Genomic DNA, 19,260 nt, shown 5'->3' with positions numbered 1-19,260 from the left:
TAATATTCTATTTGCACCAGAACAGATTTAGACTGTTGTTTAGATCCAGACTAAGATAAACCCTGCCATACTCTGCCCTTCCCCTAAATGGGGTGTCTGATAAGGGTGCAGGCTAAGGGAAAGCACAGACACAGATACACCTCTCCTTTCAGGTTGGATCCCCTGCCCCGCCAAGCCCATCCCTCAGAGACTTGGTGCCATTTCCCTATAGAGTAAATGAAGTTTGCCTGTATGTCACAGATTTGGAGTTCTGTGCCTCTGGGACTAGCCAGCTCCTAGACAGGCTTGAAGATGGCCCTTTCTGGGTGTGAGCCGGGATAACTAATGGTCAGAGTGTAGTCTCTGCATTCAGGGAACCCCGAAGGCTGCTTTAGGAAAAGGAAAGGCTGGCTGGGGGCTTGGTGATCACAAGCCCAGCCAATGGAGCTTGACCTGGGTGATAAGCAAGGGCCTCTGTGCCCTCTATGCCCTCCATTCTGCCAGGCCCCAAGTCCTTTATCAAACAGTGCGTGAAAATAAAGTGCTTTATTCCTGAGTGTTCCAGGACAGCATCTGGGCAGCTGTGGAAGGCTGGAACTCAAGTCCCCTGCATCCTTTCTGGAGGATTTAGGAATGGAGACAAAACATTGGGTCTTCAACATTTCAGCTCCAGCCGGGCGGTGGTGACGCACGCCTTTAATCCCAGCACTCGGGAGGCAGAGGCAGGAGGATCTCTGTGAGTTTGAGACCAGCCTGGTTTACAAGAGCTAGTTCCAGGACAGGCTCTAAAACCACAGAGAAACCCTGTCTAGAAAACAACAACAACAAAAAAAATTTCAGCTCCAGAGAAGACAGGACAAGTGACTGTCTGGGGGATAAGATGTGGTTGGGAAGAGGCATAGATAGGTGTGCATCTTCCGACTCCAAGTCCAGTTCCAGGGCTTCCGGTGGCGCGGTTTGGGAACTTTAAGGGGGCCACTAGTGTGGGCATGGACACCACGAAAGGGCCCACATCGAACACTGGGACTGTGTGCCATCACATTCCTGGTTTAGCAACCACTACAGGCACTAAAACCCTCCTGAGCCCACCCCTAGTTCTGAGCCCATCCCACGCCTGGCTTCTGCACATTCCTCCCACCAGGGGACTGAACCAAGGAGAAGGACCAGAAACAGCTGGTGGTTCCCTGCCTCAGATCAACGCCCCTCAGCTCAGCTGTCCTGTCAAGGCCCCTGATGACCTCACAGCATGGGCAGTCTACCCGGTGTAGACGAGGCTGTGTGGCACCCATAGACAAAGAGTGTGGTCACCCTGGTTCTGCCAGGCCAGCAAAGGGCAGCTGTAGGGCCACTTGAAAGGACTGTCCTTTCTTACCCTCCCCCACCATGCTCTTCCTCAACCAGCCATTGGGTGGGGGATCTGAGGAATTCACAACAGACTCTGGGAACTTGGGTGCATCTGGACCATCCCGTCTCAATCCCGAGCAGAGGGAGAGGCAGAAGGGCCTGATTCTGCAAGAAAGGGGAAAGGGCCCCGAGGCCAGACTAGGGCAGTTCCTGCCCTTCAGACGCAGACACAGTCCCAACACATCCCAGGGGCCCTAATCCTGACCCATCCTCCAATCTATCACCAATCCTTGAGATGCGTGGCTTTCCTGACTCAGGGTCATGAGGGGTTTTGCAGGCCAGATGGCCTCTCAAATGTACCCTAACACTCGCCCAGTCCCGGCAGGGACGGGGTAATAGGCAGAAGGACCATTCTCTAAGCCCTTTTCAGTACTCTTTGGCCTCCTGCAGCTGGGCCAGGTACTCTTCCTCCGGTGGGTTGTCTGCGCAGGCCCGGCCATTGTTGGGGGGGCGGACCGTGTGGTAGCGACTCCAGTCCCCCTTACATAGGATCCAGGGCAGCGTATCTACCTTGAAGTGCAGTTCCGGTGAAAAGTCGGTGCTGACTAGGTCCGGAGCTCCAGCCCCCTTGCCCCGGGTCAGCAAGCGGCTACCTTCGTCATAGCAGCAGTGCTGGGCGGCCAGCGTGCTGCTCTCGCCTGACAGCACGGAGCGAAGGCAGAAGCGTGCGGTGGGCTGGTAGATGTCCAGGCGCTCCCGTGGGCCACTGGCATCCCGCCACTGGAAGCTGCGGCCCCGGAGTTCATCCTGCAGGCTCACGGCACGGTACACAGCCTCCAGAGGGTATGCGCACGGGCAGCTGGGCAGGTCTTGGAGCACTTGGCTCAGGTACTTGGCTAGGAAGTCACTCTTGCAATTCAGCCACTTCTCACAGCTGTCCACATCTGCAGAGGGTAAGGAGGCACAGGAGAGTGCTGATTGGAGCTGCCCGCCAGACCAGGAGACCAGGAGACTGATCCAGGTCAGTCCCCTGGGAAGAAAGTCCAAGCCCCCAGCAGGGGCAAAGGCATGGCTCAGGAGGGCCTCTGGGTCAGAAACAGAGGGTTTCAAAAAAGACAGAGAGCAGAAAAGGGATAGTCCACACCATGCAGGCACTTGACGCAAGAAGCTATAGCTCAGAAGGGACACTAGCTTTGGGCTGGCAGCCCCCTTTGGGACACTGGCATCATGGCTTTAGGTTCTGGACGGTGGGAAAGATCTTGGGATCATGGGAGGGGTCTGGGCTAAGCGGGGATGTGATAGGAATAAGTTCTTGTTCTTGTTGTCATTTTGTTTGGTTTTGTTTGCTGTTTTTGTTCTTCCAGGCAGTCTCATATTCTAAGCTGGCCTCAGGCTTGCTATGTAGCTGAGGATGTCTTTGAACTTCTGCTCCTCCGCAGTGCCAAGGTTGCAGGCATGCACTGCCAAGCCCAGTCTATGCCCCTGCTGGGACTGAACCTGGGCTCTGAGTGCTAGGCAAACTTTCTACCAACTGAGTACATCTCCAACCAAGGATGACAGTTTTGTTTTGTCTTTCACTTTTCGTTTTATGTGCATGGGTGTTTGCCTACATGTATGTCTGTGTATCACGTATGTGCAGAGATCATAGAGGACAGAAGAATATGTCAGATCCTCTGAGACTGAAGCCCCCTTGTAGGTGCTGGAAATGGAACCTCGGTTCTCTGGAAGAGCAGCCAGTGCTCTTAACAGTTGAGCTATCTCGCTGGGCAGTGGTGGCGCACATCTTTAATCCCAGCACTCGGGAGGCAGAGGCAGGAGGATCTCTGTGAATTTGAAGCCAGCCTGGTCTACAGAGCTAGTTCCAGGATAGGCTTCAAACCTACAGAGAAACCATGTCCCGAAAAACCAACCCAACAAACAAACAAAAACAAAACAGTTGGGGCTGGAGAGATGGCTCAGAGGTTAAGAGCATTGCCTGCTCTTCCAAAGGTCCTGAGTTCAATTCCCAGCAACCACATGGTGGCTCACAACCATCTGTAATGAGGTCTGGTGCCCTCTTCTGGCCTTCAGACATACAGACAGACAGAATATTGTATACATAATAAATCAATAAATATTTAAAAAAAAACCAGTTGAGCCATCTCTCTAGCTCAAAAACAGGGTTTTGTTTTGTTTATTTATTTATTTATTTTGGGTTTTTCGAGACAGGGTTTCTCTGTGGTTTTGGAGCCTGTCCTGGAACTAGCTCTTGTAGACCAGGCTGGTCTCGAACTCACATAGATCCGCCTGCCTCTGCCTCCCGAGTGCTGGGATTAAAGGCGTGCGCCACCACCACCTGGCTTTGTTTGTTTATTTGAAACAGGGTTTCTCTGTGTAATAGCTCTGACTGGCCTGGAAAAGCCAGGGCAATTTTTTTAAAAATATTTATTTATTTATTATGTATACAATATTCTGTCTGTATGTATGCCCGCAGGCCAGAAGAGGGCACCAGATCTCATTACAGATGCTTGTGAGCCATGATTTGGTTGCTGGGAATTGAACTCAGGACCTTTGGAAGAGCAGGCAATGCTCTTAACCTCTGAGCCATCTCTCCAGCCCCCAGGGCAATTTTTTAACCAAAAAACATTTCATTGTTTTTACTAGTCTGTTCTCTCCTTTCCCTCCCTTCCTCTTTTCCTTCCTGAAACAAGGTCTCCTGTAGCCAAGGCTAGCCTTGAACTAATCTACTTGCTTCCACTTGCTGCTCAATAATTCTTCCTCCTCCTTCATTTGTTTGTTTGTTGGTGGTGGTTTTTCCAGAGAGGGTTTCTCCTTGTAGCCCTGGCTACCCTGGAACTTGCTCTGTAAACCAGGCTGGCCTCAACCTCCGAAATCTGCGAGCCTCTGCCTTCCGAGTGCTAGAATTAAAGCTGTGTGTCACCACCACCCAGATGATTAACTGCCTGTCTTAGTGCATGGGCCTTTTGGTGAGTTGCTCAGCTTTTTTGAGCTTCCTGTGACTCCCTACCTCTGCGGCCCCTTCCCTCTCTCCCTGGCAAAGCGTAACCTCGGAGTCTGGCCCCACAGAAAAAGCGACCCTTTCCTTTTGGCTCTCTGCATTCTGTAGCGCTGTGCCCGTGCAAGCCACGTGTCCTGCATGAGACCTGACCTCTCTGAGGACAGATGCCAGGCCTCCTCCAGGAAGGCTCAGCCTTTGTTGTAGGCCCAGGTACATGACACAGGTTCAGGAAGCTTCCATTTCACGTTGTAGAACTTAGACTCATGAGCCATGCCTTTGGGGGTGCAGGGGAGGCCCAGGAACACCAACAGGGTGCATGCTGCCAACGCCTGGCCAATGTCCTCTGGCATCATGGAGCAGCCCTGGATGCTGGAACCCTGGCTCATTCTGACAGATTCCTCTCTAGCAGAGTCTGCCAGGGGCCTCCAAAGAATAACCAAGGGTAGAAGTAGAAGCCCCCTTTTCCCCTTACCCCGAGCATCTCCTAGCTCTGGGGTTCCCATCAAGACCCCCTTCCTGGTAGGAACCTGGAGCGTGGCAAGGATATTCGGCTACAATCTCTCCCATAGGAAGATGTGCTTAGTGATTCCTGCTATCCAGGGATGCCCCATCCTCCCAAGAGAGAGGCTCCCCAAGGCCCAGCAACAAGATCTAGCCCCTCACTAACCTGGATCAAACATATCCGTAGCATTGTGGGCTAGGGGCTGCCACCCCTCACTGGGAAAGCCCAAGGCGTGCTCGTCTTCAGTGCCTTTGGGAAGAGAGGAGGCCAGGCTGGTGGTGCCCCAGGGCACCTTTGTGCTCCTGATAGGAAAGCCCAGCCCTCACTAGGCTCTCGGTGCCCACAGCATCTGGGACAGGCCTGAGACAGGACCACCGTATTCATGAGCTTCCCATACCCCTCTCCAAAGTCCACCCCTCCTATTTCTACAACCATCCCAGTTTCACATTCTCAGGGAACAGAGCTCACAGCCTGAGCCACGTTAGCCACTCCTGGGTGGGGGCTGGAGCTCATCTCACCAGGACAGGGGGGCAGGTCGCAGACCCGGGACTCTGTGGCAGTACAGGCGTAGCCGCAGGGACGAGTTCTCTGCTGGTTGCCGCTGGTGCAGCTCCCACTGCAGGGAGACCAGGCGCTCCACTCCTCCTGAGGTTCGTAGTCTGAGTTGAAGTAAGGGGCCAGGATGAGTGCGCTCAGCCCCCAGGGCACACCAGCACAAATTCACAAAAGGCACCTTTATCCCCAATCCCGCCCATTCCCTCAGTTAGATGTCCTTATACAGCAAACACCTGTGCGATGCATCAGGAGGTCCTATATAGACAGAACAAGCGCCAACCACCCACTGTGTCAACACAGGGGTACTTGGGACAAGAAGCCACCAGGCCCACTATCAGTGTGACCTTAGGCAAGCCCCATACATTTCTGAGCTAATGTTTTTCCGTCCATCAGAACCAAGGAAGGCAGTGGATAGTGCTTGTCTAGCCCGAGTAAAGCCCTGGGTTCCATCCCCAGCACCAGGTTGGTAGCGAATGCAAGCCATCCCAGCAGGGAGGGCACAGGGGGAAGAAAGGTAAGAAATCCAAGATTACCCCTGACTGTTTATTAATTTTGAAGTTAGTCTGGGCCTCAGGTTACTCTGTCTCAAATAGTAACAGAGAGAAGCTGGAGTCAGAAATCGAGGGTGGCAGTACTTTCCTAGGTCTGGGATTCCCTTTCTTTATCTGAGGGAGAGCAAACACCCGGGCCCGGGCCTGTATCCGCGGCCAGGTGTGGAACTCCGCAGGTCTGGCACACTCCTCTCTAGCTCCCAAGGCCTCAGGCCAGCTGGCACCAAGAGCGGGAGGGCGGGGATGGGAGAAAAGCTGAGACTCCTGAAGCTCTGTTTACAGCAGTTTAGGAAACCAGGAAGAGCTTGTCAGGACTTAGTCTTAATCCCCGGCGTCTCAGCAGTGCGATAACAAGACCCCGGGGCTTCCGGAGAGTCGGGGAGGCTGTTTACCCAGCGCAGTGGGAAGTACAACCAGAAGAGCACTGGTGGCCACCCCAGCAGGAGGTGGAAGGAGAGCCAGGGAGTTGTCCTCACACGCTGACACTCTATGGACGTATTTTGGGTATATGTATATGTGCAGCATGAGTGCTTGTGTGCTCATATATGTGGAGGTACACATGGTTCCGGGGGGGCAGGTATGTGTGTGCGTATGTGGGTAGGCCCCAGGTTGACATGGGGTGTCTTTTTTTTTTTTAAAATAACTTTTCTACCTTATTGACACCGGGCCCCCTGCTAAACCCAGAGCTTGCCAGATAGCTAGTCTGATCCATCAGCTAATGCTGGGGATGCCTGTCTGCCTCTGACATCCTGGGAATATAGGTGGGCTGCCATTCAGCTGGCTTCTGGTTTGTTTGGTTGGTTTTTGGTTGTTTTTTTTTTGTTGTTGTTGTTTGTTTGTTTGTTTTGTTTTTTTCCCCCCCAAACACAATTTCTCTGTTTTGGAACTGTTCTGGAACTCACTCTGTAAACCCAAGGGCCTTGAACTCACCGCCTCTGCTTCCCAAGTGCTGGGATGGAAGGCTCACACAACTTTTACCTGGCTTTTTTCCATAAGAGTTGAACTCTGGCAGGTGGATCTCTGTGAGTTCGAGGCCGGCCTGGTCTACAAGAGCTAGTTCCATGACAGGTGTTAAAGCTACAGAGAAACCCTGTCTCAGAAAAACAAAAAAATCAAACAAACAAAAACAACAACAACAAAAAAAAAAGAGTTGAATTCTGGTTCTCATGCTTGCATTCCAGGTGCTTTCCCCCTTGAGCTATCTCAATGGCCCAGCTGTTTTATTTTTTGAGACAAGGTCTCAAGGTAGCTCAGGCAGGCCTGGAACTTGCTACATAGCCCAGGTTAGCCTCTAATTCTCAGTCTCCTGCCTCAGACTCCTGAGTGCTGAGGTTCTGGTTGTATATGATGATACCTGACTGGATATAAGCTTGCTCTTACCAACCCCGTGTCATTTAGACATATGACCACCTGTTTCCGAGAGGACAGAGCTGAGACACAGAGAGGTAAAGTAATTGGCCTAGGGACACTCAACGGCTAAGCAGCAAGGCCAGCAGTCAAACTCACAATCTCAGGATGAGATTCGCTGTAAGTGGTGTAACTTAAGTGTATTTTTCAGGTTTTTTTAGAAACTGAAGCGTGAATATTTATGCTATTAAGTAACATTTACTTAGAGGAGCTCAGGGCTGTTGTTCAAATGTTGGAGGGAAAAATATTTAATTCTAGCAATGTCACTTTGGGGTTTTCAATGGTACCTGCATAGGCCTAGGCTGCTGGGCTACCCAGTTCTACTGGCCTGGAAACTTCACACACACACACATGCCCACACACACATGCACACACACACGTGCATGTTCCAACTCATTCCCACTCAGGACCTAGCAGGCAGCAGCTGAGGGTGCCCAGCCAGAGCACTCACCATAAACGTCTGGTTCCTTGAAGTCCTGGTCCTGAGGACCCAACCAGCCATAGTCCCAGTTGTCTGTGTCCCCACTGGACCAAGGATCCTCCTCCTGGTCCTCTTCACTGCTCTCCTGGTCCTCACCATCACCGTACTCTGTAGCGTAACCCTTCTCTTCTTCCTCCCCTACCTCCCCTGGGGCCGTGTCTCTGAGGCTGGCGCCTCCTTCTTCACCTTCCTGATAGCCCCAGAAGAGGGGCCAGAAGAGCTCCCTGGTGGGCAGCCAGCTGGAAATGTGCAGGGGCCAGAGACTTCTAGGTTCAGAAGGCAAGTCCATCTCTACCTCAGCCTGGGGGTCCTGCACCACCTCGATGGTCACCTATGGGAAAGACAGACGGATGCCAGACAGGACTCCAAAGAGGAGACTGGTTGGACCCAGATGCCAAGACCCATCCTTGCCACCAAGCCTGCTGTCTTCCTGCCTGACCTTGGCCTCTCAGGGAACAAAGGACATTGGGTCGGACATCCTGCGTGTCAGAATCATCTGGGCGTAGAGGCGCTGGGGTGAACCCACTAGTTTAAGAGAGGCTGTTTGGAATTCTGCCTGGTCTCAGGGGCCAAAAAGGTCCAGAGCAGGACTGCAGATGAGACATCCTGTGTCACATCCCCAGGCTAGCCTCCGAGTGCCCCAGCTGTACCAACCACAGAAATAATCAAGTAAAAATACAAAGAAGAAAATGAGCCATGGGGGCGCACACCTTTAATCCCAGCACTCAGGAAGCAGAGAGAGGCAGGCGGATCTCTGAGTTCGAGGACAGCCAACTGGTCTACAGAGTGAGTCCCAGGAAAGCCAGGGCTACGTAGAGAGACTATGTCTTGAAAAACCAAAAGAAAAAAAATTATTAAAAAAAATCATCTGCTATACACACTACAAATCCATCACCAGCAGGAACACTTGCAATCTATGTGTGCACGTATGCACATGTTATTTTAATACAGGTAGACAGATAGACTTAAGACAATTAGAGAATGTTTTGCACTTTTACACTCTTTGTTTTGGTCAAAGTATTCTGCTACACACACAGGCACACCCACTATTCTTAAAGAGTCAGGATAGGGAGTAGAGCACAGGGCTCGATTTCTTCCTGGCTTTCCTGGAACACCCTTCTGAGGGCTTTTCCATGCTTCAGCACCCTGCCCTCCATTCTGAACTGAATCCCTCTCTTGCATGCAGTAGGGTTTGGGGGCCAAGAGGGGATCACCCCTGTAGGCTATTCCAGCAAGTCTCCGCCACATTCCAAGACCTTGGCAGGATCAGGAGCAGGGTGTCTGGTGTCCGTGTTCCTAGTCCTCAGACTAGCCCTAACAGGTTGCTGGGTTTGTCCCCTGCTACATCCAGGGTCAAGGCTCAGGAGCCAAGAGACTTTTTGACGAGGAGTGGGGCAGATGCTCTTCCCACACTGCATGAGAAGTTTACTGTCTTCACTCAGCTAACAGAAGAAAGAGGATGAAGCTCAGTCACCAGCCTGGTACCTCTCCAGGGGTCCCCTAGACCTTTTATATGCTCACCTGGATATTGGGGTTTGGGGCACTCAAGTCTGTGTTGGCCAATCCTGGAAGGTTCTTCAGCTCCAACAGCAGGGGTGTGTGTTCTAGGGTCCCGGGAGGGGTGGCTGTACCCAGAGTCAGAGCTGCTGGCTCAGGGAGGGTCTGACACTCGGGGTGACATGGTTCTGCCTGCAGATGGTCTCCAGCAAATTCCAGTGTTACCTCCTTATCTTGGGGAGAGCCAGGATCTGGGGCAGGAGAGGCCTGGGGAAAGAAAGAGGAAGGAGCGGGGATGACTAAGGTGTTGTCCTCCAGGACCACACCTGCTCCAACAAGGCCACGCCTCCTAATCCTTCTCAGACAGTGCCACTCCCTGATGACTAAGCAGGCAAATATGTGAGCCTATGAGGGCCGCTCTTTTACAAGCCACCATAGTGACCAAGCCAGGACTATCTTTTGTCAGCTGAGGTGGTGAGGGGAAGGAGCCCCTGAGTAAAAGTCACCTTAGATGGTAAACATTGGGTAGTCTATGTCCGCTACCTGTTTCTGTTCCCCATGTACCCACGGCAAGGCAGGAGGAGCTCCTTCCAGGGACACCTTTGTGGGTCCTGTTCAGGCCACAGTCTTATTCCCTTCCATCCTGTCCCTGGTGCAGTAGAGGACAATTGCTTCTAAAAAATTAGATAAGAATGAACCCAACAGGGGGGCTGGAGAGATGGCTCAGAGGTAAAGAGCACTGGCTGCTCTTCCAGAGGTCCTGAGTTCAATTCCCAGCAACCACATGGTGGCTCACAACCATCTGTAATAAGATCTGGTATCCTCTTCTGTACTGTAGAATACATGCAGGAAGAACCCTGTATACATAATAAATAAATAAAAAAAAATCTTAAAAAAAAAAAAAGAATGAACCCAACAGCCAGTTCCATTTTCTATTAAGGTGTTCAACAAAGTGAAGTGCTCTACCAAATGAGAATAAGAAAGAAGGGTCAGAATCTTCTTACTAGACATGTCCACAGCATTTGCTGTGTAGTGGGCACTATTTGCGTGTGTGTGTGTGTGTGTGTGTGTGTGTATGTACATGTGTGCATGTCTGTGGAGGCTGGAGTACAGCTTTAGCTGTTATTCTTCAGAAGCCATCTGCCTTTAAAAAATACTTTCTTAATTTTATTTTATATGTACGGGTGTTTTACCTGCCCCTGTCTCCTGAGTGCTGGAATTAAAAGCATACAGCACACACCTGGCCCTATAAAGAGCTTTACCGACTAACACCCCAGTCTCTACAACAAATGCCTCCGCTCAGGTCAGCCCTCTGCCAAGCAGCCACAGGACAGGTGGATGGTGCAGAGGTGGGGCCTCCTCTGCTGATGTGCCCGGAGACCTGAGCATCCCTGGTACCTCAGGTCAGCTCCACAGCCCTGATGGTCCTTCATTATTTATCATGTATACAATATTCTGTCTGTGTGTATGCCTGCAGGCCAGAAGAGGGCACCAGACCCCATTACAGATGGTTGTGGGTTGCTGGGAATTGAACTCAGGACCTTTGGAAGAGCAGGCAATGCTCTTAACCAGCGCCCCTGGTCCTGACTCTTTGCTCAGAGTCTCCACTGTGCTGCTGCCTCCGTCACAGACGGGCAGTCGTGGGTGGCTTTGGTGACTGTTCTGGATGCTCTTGTCACAAGTTGGCGGTGGTGAGGGACAGTGGTGAAGTGATTTTCATCTGGGAACCACCGGCAAAGTCTGGAGAGATGAGTGACTGTCCTCAGGGCCTGGGGTTTCTAGTGGCACCTAGTGGCTAGAGGCCAGAAATGCAGCTAAGCAGAGAGAATTCCTGGGGCCAGAAGAGACCACCAATTTGCACCTTCATCTATATATAGCACGGGGAACAATGGCGGCAGAGAGGCTAACCCAGACCCCACTGTCCTAAAGGCAAGCAAACATTCCTTCTCATCCCTCCTTACCATCTCCACCCAGCTCCTGGGGACAGCTAAAGACAGAGAAGGCCCCGGCCTTGGGTCCCAGGTGCTCAGGCTGCCCTTCCTCCTTGGTATACTCTTTCCTGAGCCTCTTACTCTGGAAAGCAGTCCCTGGGAAACTGTCGGGGGGTGGGGAGGGACAGAGAAGTCCTAATGGGGTCCCTCAGATGCCTACCCTAAGAAGAGCCAAATGCAGGCCCCTATCCCCGAACTGCCTCCTCTCTCTTAACCAGCTCTTCTTTGTCTTTCTTTGTTCCAGAGAGAGAGAGAGAGAGAGAGAGAGAGAGACAGAGAGAGAGAGAGAGAGAGAGAGAGAGAGATCTGGAGGGACAAGAAGGCCCGGGGAGGTGGGCAGCTGCAGGAGGAGCTGCTAAGACAAGCCCTAGGCCTGGTATTCCAATGGCCCCATGTACCTCCCTCCTGGTCTAGACAGACAGTCAGGCCTCAAGCACAGAAGATCTACCACTAGGAAAACACCTGCATCACCACCAGGTTGCCCACCCAACACCAGAGCTCTTCCAAACCCCTCCCCTCTCTGTCGTCCGGGCCTGCTTTCCCGATGCATAAGGAGTGTGGGTGCTGAACAAGAAGCCTGTCAGGTTCATGACCCTGCGGGTTTGTCAGGACTCACAAGGTCCTTCCTCTGCACTCAGCTCTAAGCCAGCCTAGCCCTTCCTACCACAGTGACAAGCTCCGGGCTGCTGGGTGAACTTCTAGAACCTGTGTCATGGAGGCACCCCAAGGCCTCGGAGCCCAGGAGAGTTGTCCCACTTCTCTTTTGCCTTATTCTAGCTCCAACCACCCTGCCCCCTGTTCCTCTCTTAATTTCTCACACCTTGCTAGGGTGCCAGGGTGAGGTGCCCAGGGGCATAAAGTTGAGTCTGAATCCTGGCTCTCCACACACTAGGAGGCCTGGGCTGGTTACTGGGCCCACTATCTGTTTCTGCCTCCCCTACATGAGAATAAAACAACACACAAGAGAGGCCAACCTCGGTGGGTGTTTGGGTGGCATTTGTATCTCAACGGGACAGGAGGCAAAACTGCTTCATACTGTGTCGGCCTAGCATCCAACACACTGACCCCTGCCCTTCAGAATGATTGAATGAGTGTATCTTTGAGTCCAAAGTTTTCTTACTCAACACTTCAGTTCACAGAATGGAGTCTTGAACCCATTTTACTTTGGAGGTAAGCTGAGGCTCAGTGTCAGGCCTGCTGGAGTTCAAAGGTGACATAGTCGGTTTACAAAGTCCCTGATTCTTTTTGTTGTTGGGATTACAGGGGTATTCAACCACATCTGGCTTTGAGGCCTCTGAAGTGGGATTTCTCAGCAATGGCCAGGGGAGCCAGGTGGCACACATCTATAGTTCCAGCAGTCAGGAGGCTGGGGCAGGACTGTCATCAGTTCAAGGCCAGCCTGAGCTACGTAGTGAGTTCCAGGCTGACCTAGACTTTAGGGTAAGAGCCTGTCTCAAAAAAGCAGGCCACCTCCCGCCCCCAAATAACCACACCAAACAGGATAAAATGATGCAGGCATGGGGGAGGGATGTGTTTCTCTCAGGAGACAATTCGGCAACATCTGGCACTGCAACATCTGGCCAACATCAGATAAGCAGCGCGGGACATGCCATGTAAAGATGTGCCAACCTTCCTGGAACAGCTCCTCATGGCTGGCCTTGTCCCATCTGTGTTCAACACCTCTCTGATCTGATTTTTCTTGTAGACTGGACCTTGCAACATAGCTAGAAATGATATTCAATTCATAATCCCCCTGCCTCAGTTTCCCCAGTTGTGGGATTACACCTTCTGGATTTAGTCATGTGGACTCACTGAGGAGCCAGTGGATTGGGTGAATCCAGGTCCCATGGATAGCTATCTACGTTTTCTCAATAGGATCCTTGACTTGAAATTAGAAATTTTAGCTGGGCGGTGGTGGTGCACACCTTTTATCCTTTTAATTTTAGAAACACACCAATGTTTTCATGGAGATGATGTAGTCCCCTTTTTTGACTTTTTATTTTCTTTCTTTTAAAGATTTATTTATTTATTATGTACACAGTGTTCAGCCTCCATGTATGCCCGCACGCCAGAAGAGGGCACCAGATCTCATTACAGATGGTTGTGAGCCACCATGTGGTTGCTGGGAATTGAACTCAGGACATCTGGAAGAGCAGTCGGTGCTCTTAACCTCTGAGCCATCTCTCCAGCCCTTCACTTTTTAATTATTATTTGTATATATATATATATATGTATTGAGACAGGGTCTCACTATGTAGCCCAGGCTGGCCTGGAACTCACAGAAGTCTGATGGAGAAAGGTCATTGGCTAATAAAGGAACTGCCTTGGCCCATTTTATTGGTTAGAAGATAGGTGGGAGGAGTAAACAGAACAGAACGCTGGGAGGAAGAGGAAGTGAGCTCAGACTCGACAGCTCTGCTCGCTGGAGCAGAGACACCATGCCCCGCTCCTGGGCAGACACACGCCACGAAGCTCCGACCCAGGATGGACTAGGCTAGAATCTTCCCGGTAAGACTGGTTCTCACAGATTATTAGAGATGGGTTGATCGGGATGTGAGAATTAGCCTGTAAGTGCTAGAGCTAAAGGGCCAAGCAGTGTTTAAATGAATACAGTTTGTGTGTTGTTATTTCAGGCATAAGCCGAGCAGGTGACCGGGGTGCTGGGAACGCAGCCCCACCGCCCCTAATTACAACAGAAGTCTGCCTGTTGCCGGGCGGTGGTGGCGCACGCCTTTAATCCCAGCACTCGGGAGGCAGAGGCAGGCGGATCTCTGTGAGTTTGAGGCCAGCCTGGTCTACAAGAGCTAGTTCCAGGACAGGAACCAAAAGTTACAGAGAAACCCTGTCTCGAAAATCAAAAAAAAAAAAAAAAAAAAAGAAGTCTGCCTGTCTAAGCCCCCTGAGTGCTGGGATTACGGGTGTGTACTGCCATACCCAGGCATGTTTAGTTGTTTTTCATGAGTGCTGGGATTACAGACGTGAGCTGCTATGCCCAGGCGTATTTAGGTGCTTTTCAGAGTATTGCCAGGTTCTATCCTGGGCCTAAGGATACATTTCTGACATCTTCTCACACTAAAACATACAAAAAATAATTATAGCATGAAGTGATGAGTTAAAATAAGAACTACTGATACCAAGAGAACAGAAATAAGGCCAATTTAGTTTTTATTTTAATTTTATTCTATTTTGAGACAGGGTCTCACATGGACCAGGCTGGCCTTGAACTTGGTATGTGGCTAAATTAAACTTGAGCTTCTCATTTTCATGCCTAAACCTCCTCAGGGCTGGGTTTACAAGCCCATGTCACCAGCCCTACCAAGCCAATTTCATCTGATCACTATCATGATTCTCAGGTTAGTAGTGAAACTGACTAAAAGTCTCTGGGTTTTTTGTTTGTTTGCTTGTTTTGTTGTTGTTTCTATGGCTGCTGTTTCTAGTTATTTCATTGTTTTGATTTCTTTCTTTTTTTTTTTTTACAAATGTCTCGCTCAGACTAGCCAGAGACTTTACATAGCACATATTGGCCTCAAACATGTGAGCCTCCTGCTTCAGGATCCTGAGCGCTGCTAGAATTACAGGTGTTCAATGGTACATCGAGCTCAGAAATCCCCGCGTTTGACCACATCGGTCTTTCTCAACAATGGCCAGGTAGATGTGTGTCCCGGGAAACATTTGACAGCATCTGGCCCCCATGGCGGTGGCCACTGCCTAGGAACAGTGGTAGACATCCTGCAAAAGCATAGGACAGCTATCCCCAGGACAACAAATTCCAGGCCCCAGAATGACAGACTGCATGCGCTTTACTACCAACCCTGTGATTTACCTGAGGAGAAAAAAAGTCTTAGAGATAACATGGTTTGTGATACTTCAGGGCCATAGGGCATAAAGTTGAGGGAGGGTTCTCAGCCTCTAAAGGGCTCCTGTAGGCTGGGCTCTCACAGTGTGGTTCCAACTCTGGCCCAAGTCTTGCGGTCAGCATCACCTATTTCCTACGGGTCCTGGGTCCTGGCCCCTCCGTTCTGGTCTTGGAAATGAGGGTCTTCCTCCAGAACAGCTCAGGGCAAGAAGGAGCCAGCTAAGCCTCCAAGGAAATAGGGATGGAGAAGGCCCACTGAAACTCTAAGAAGAGAGCATCCGGCAGGACCGCAGAGCTGAAAGAGCATGACCGACTGGCGTTCCTAACACAGCAAACACTCTTTCAGCTTGTTCTTCTATCTTACGACCCACGGTCCTTGTGGAAATGTCGGGCTGACGGCTCACACCCACTAAGGTGCAAAGGCCCTTGATTACCTCAGCCTTCCTCAACTCTCAGTGAAAAACTCTATCCCTGGCTGATTGGAAGTAAGGGGCTGGGACTGGAGAGAGGCCTCAGTGGTGAAGAGCACTTGACTGCTCTTTCAGAGGTCCGGAGTTCAATTCCCAGGACCCGTACATGGTGGCCCACAACCATCTGTAACGGGATCAGATTCCTTCTTCTGGTGTTCATGAGCACAGAGCACTCATACACATAAAATACACGAATAAATGAATCTTTTAAAAGAGAGGGGGGAGGGAGAGGGAGAATGGAGGCCAACCAAGGTAGCCCAACAATATTTTAAAAAAAAATTAAGAGGCTTCTGCAAGGGATCACCTGGCCCACCTCGGCAGCCCCAGGCCATCCCTCCACAGAGCTGAGCTCAGCGCTCCGGAGGCCCCCTCTCCACCCTGCACGACTTCTCAGGGCGGTGTGGCTGCGGGTGAAGTTCGCTCAGGGTTAGGAAGGGGTCCACCTGGGCCACTGCAGAGCAGGAACCAAAGTCAACTTTCTTCTCCGCAGCCTGGACGTCACAGCGCCGCCAGGGCTCCCGGGCACGCGTGGGGCGTGTAAACTCCTGTAGGCTCAGTGCACCTGGCCATCACTGGTGGATCTCTGAGTTCGACACCAGCCTGGATCCAGGACAGCCAGGGCTACACCGAGAAACCCTGTCTCCCCGAGGCATCCAGCCCTCTCTTTCCCTCCAGTCCCAATCATCTCTCACCTCCAGCATCCTCGAGTGACCGTGGGGCCCGGGACCCCACTTCCTCAGGGGTAGCCCTCGGCCGGTGGCCAGCAGAGCAGCCAGCAGCATCAGGGCGCGCGGGAGCCGCGCTCGCAGGGGCGGTGGCCGCATCGCCTCTCCTCGCGGCTGCTCTGCGGGAGCCGCCAGTTTCGGGAGCGCGTTCGCGCAGCGGCGCAGGCCCGGCCCGGGCTGCGCGGGGACACAGCCAGGAGCGGCGGGAACGCGCGCGCGCTCGGGGGCGCGCGGCCGGTGATCCCGGGTCCGCGAGCGAGGTCAGTGGCCCTGGTGTCTCCCCGCCCTCCCTCCTGCAGGGGCCCCTCGGCGCTCGGGGACTCGTCCGGGCCCCGCGGGCGGCTCCTTTGATCTGGCGGCCTCCCCGCCCTCAGTCCCCGCCGCTGTCGCCGTCGCGGCCCCAAGCGAATTCCTGTCCCGGGGAAGTTGCCGCCCGACGCTGTGCGGCCCCGCGCGACCGCTGCTGAGGGGCGGGGAGGCTGCGGCGCCACAGTAGCGCTCCCCGACGGCGCGGCGACGGCCACCTGAACTAGCCCGGGGCTTGCTCGCAGCTGCGGCGAACGGCGGGAGTCTTTGGAACCTAGGCAGAGGTGTGCGTGCAGCCAGGTAGGTTTGCGGCAAGGCTTGGCAAGATGCCTCGGGCGAGAAACTCGCCGAGCTGGTGTCCCTGATCGCAGTTCCCTTTCAGAACCGGGAGACCACACAAGCTACAGCCCCGGGACGGCGGGCGGGGTGGGGAAGGCTTGAACGCAGGGGTCAGGGGATCTTTCCTGAAGCTGGTGTCGCTGACCATAGGGATGGCCCAGCCCCTTCTGCCAGACCCTCGGGTTGGGTCTTCACAGCAGGCCACAGAGCAACCTCTAAGTAACTCAAATTCCTGAGATGACCAGTATGTCCAGATGCGTTCAGGAGTGGCTGGAGCAGAGTGAAATTCTCAGAGCTGCGTTGAGTTTTTTGGGTTTTGGTTTTGGTTTTTTGTTATTGTTGTTTTTTTTTGGGGGGGGGGGGGCTGTTTTTGAAGTTACTCTCGTTCTTCACAGCAGCAGACACTGCAGGTCATGGAAGGTGTGCCGCATGGGTGACAGTCTGGGTCTGAGGTAGGGTCAAAGTGGGTGGATCCTGGCGATCTCGCATGATCCACCTAAGAAGATACTTGCCTGGTACATGATAAATACTCAAATACTAGCCAACAGGATGCTAGCCTCTGAGCATCTTCTAAATCAAACTGTGTTTACTAGGCTGAAGGCAAGGCTGTAAAACAATTTTGGTTTAACTGGTTTTACCTCTACCCGAATGTTTAGCCTGTTAGCCATGCTTTTGATACTTTCTACCAGGTTAAATGTGACTTGGAAGGTAATGAGCTTGTTTGTTCGTTCATCATTCATTCATTCATAGCTGTCTCCATGTAGGTAACTGCTACTTTACCTCAAGCCCCACTCCCCAACTGGTCTGTCTGAAAGGGGTCCTGCTGTACCACTCCGGTTCCCACGGTGCTTCCACCCCTGGCTGCCAGGAAACTTATCTTTTCTGATTTTGATCAATTTAAGTGAGACACAGTTTACATAAAATAAAATATATCCATGTTTAGGGGCTGGAGAGATGACCTTACCTGCACCCACAACTGATTTTTTTTTCCCCCAAACAGAATCTCATTATGTAGCTTTGGCTGTCCTGGAACTCACAGAGACCCACCTACCTGTTCTGTTTCTCTAGTGCTGGGATTAAAGGCATAGGCCACTATACCTGGGTCTACAGTGGTTTGAATGTTCTCCATAAGCTCATGTGTTTGAATAGTTAGCCCTCAGTTGGTGGAACTGTTTGGGAAGAATTAGGAGGTGTGGCTTGTTGGAGGAGGTGTGTCACTTTAGGATAGGGTTGAGGTTTCAAGACTCAAGGCATTCCCAGCGTGCTCTCTGCTTCCTGTTTGTGGACTGGGACGTGATCTCTCAGCTGCTGCTCTTTGCCCAGTCAAGACGGTGATGGCGTCCTGTCCCTCGGGAACTGTAAGCCCTGAATGAACTCTTCTAGAAGTTGCTTTGGTCATGGTGTCTTATCACATTGCAGTGGAAAAGTAACTGATCCAGCCACCACCTGGAAGTCCAGTTTTAGGGGGTCTGATACCCACTTCTGGTCTCCAGTGGGCACTAGGCATGCACACGGTGCACAGACATACATGCAGGCAAACAGATAAAATTTAAAATATATATATATATATATATATATATATATCTTAACTGTACAGCTCAGTGAATTTTAAGAAATGTATAGATTCATGCAGGCCAGTGAGATGGCTCAGCTGATAAAGGCCCCTGCTGTCAACCACCTGAGTTCCATCCTTGGAATCCAGATAGTGGAAGGAGAAAACCAACCCCCACACGTGCCCTCTAATATCTACCCATGCCCTGTGCAATATGCATGCAGGTGAGGCCAGCCTGGTCTACAAGAGCTAGTTCCAGGACAGGAACCAAAAGCTACGGAGAAACCCTGTCTCGAAAAATAAAAAAAAAAAAAAAAAGAAAGAACTATGCATGCAGGTGTATTGCATCCACACCCACAATAAACAGATATATGTATTTTGGTTTTTCGAGTCAGGGCTTCTCTGTAGTTTTGGAGCCTGTCCTGGAACTTGCTCTTGTAGACCAGGCTGGCCTCTAACTCAGAGAGATCCACCTGTCTCTGCCTCCAGAGTGCTGGGATTAAAGGCCGGTGCCACCACCGCCCGGCTAACAGTTATATTTTTTAAACATATGCTTTTATGTGACCACCATAGCTAAGATTAGAACCTTCCCATGATTCTGATTTCTTTCTAGAGCTGTATGAAGCTAAAAAAATTGTATGAGAACTTGGCGGGGGGGATGATGAAAAGTCATGAGAACCCTGTACTGTCTGCGGACAGTGCATCCC

The 19,260-nt window shown here is 51.6% G+C and overlaps 1 protein-coding gene across 1 annotated transcript; it reads right to left on the bottom strand.

Annotated features, from left to right (window-relative positions):
• Positions 1–561: 561 nt before the first annotated feature.
• Positions 562–16,455, bottom strand: Ism2 (isthmin 2). Its single transcript, XM_041658677.1, has 6 exons — positions 16,324–16,455; positions 9,339–9,581; positions 7,788–8,148; positions 5,342–5,482; positions 4,989–5,072; positions 562–2,267 (listed from the first exon to the last, which is right to left on the bottom strand). The coding sequence occupies exons 1-6, from the start codon at positions 16,453–16,455 to the stop codon at positions 1,750–1,752; spliced, it is 1,479 nt and encodes a 492-aa protein (XP_041514611.1). The 3' UTR covers positions 562–1,749.
• Positions 16,456–19,260: the final 2,805 nt, after the last annotated feature.

Source organism: Microtus oregoni, unplaced genomic scaffold, assembly GCF_018167655.1.
Source record: "Microtus oregoni isolate MIOR12 unplaced genomic scaffold, Mior012 000009F_ref0000495, whole genome shotgun sequence".
Lineage (NCBI taxonomy): Eukaryota > Metazoa > Chordata > Mammalia > Rodentia > Cricetidae > Microtus > Microtus oregoni.
The sequence above is the reverse complement of the archived record's forward strand: the minus strand, read 5'-3'. Positions and strand labels throughout refer to the sequence as shown.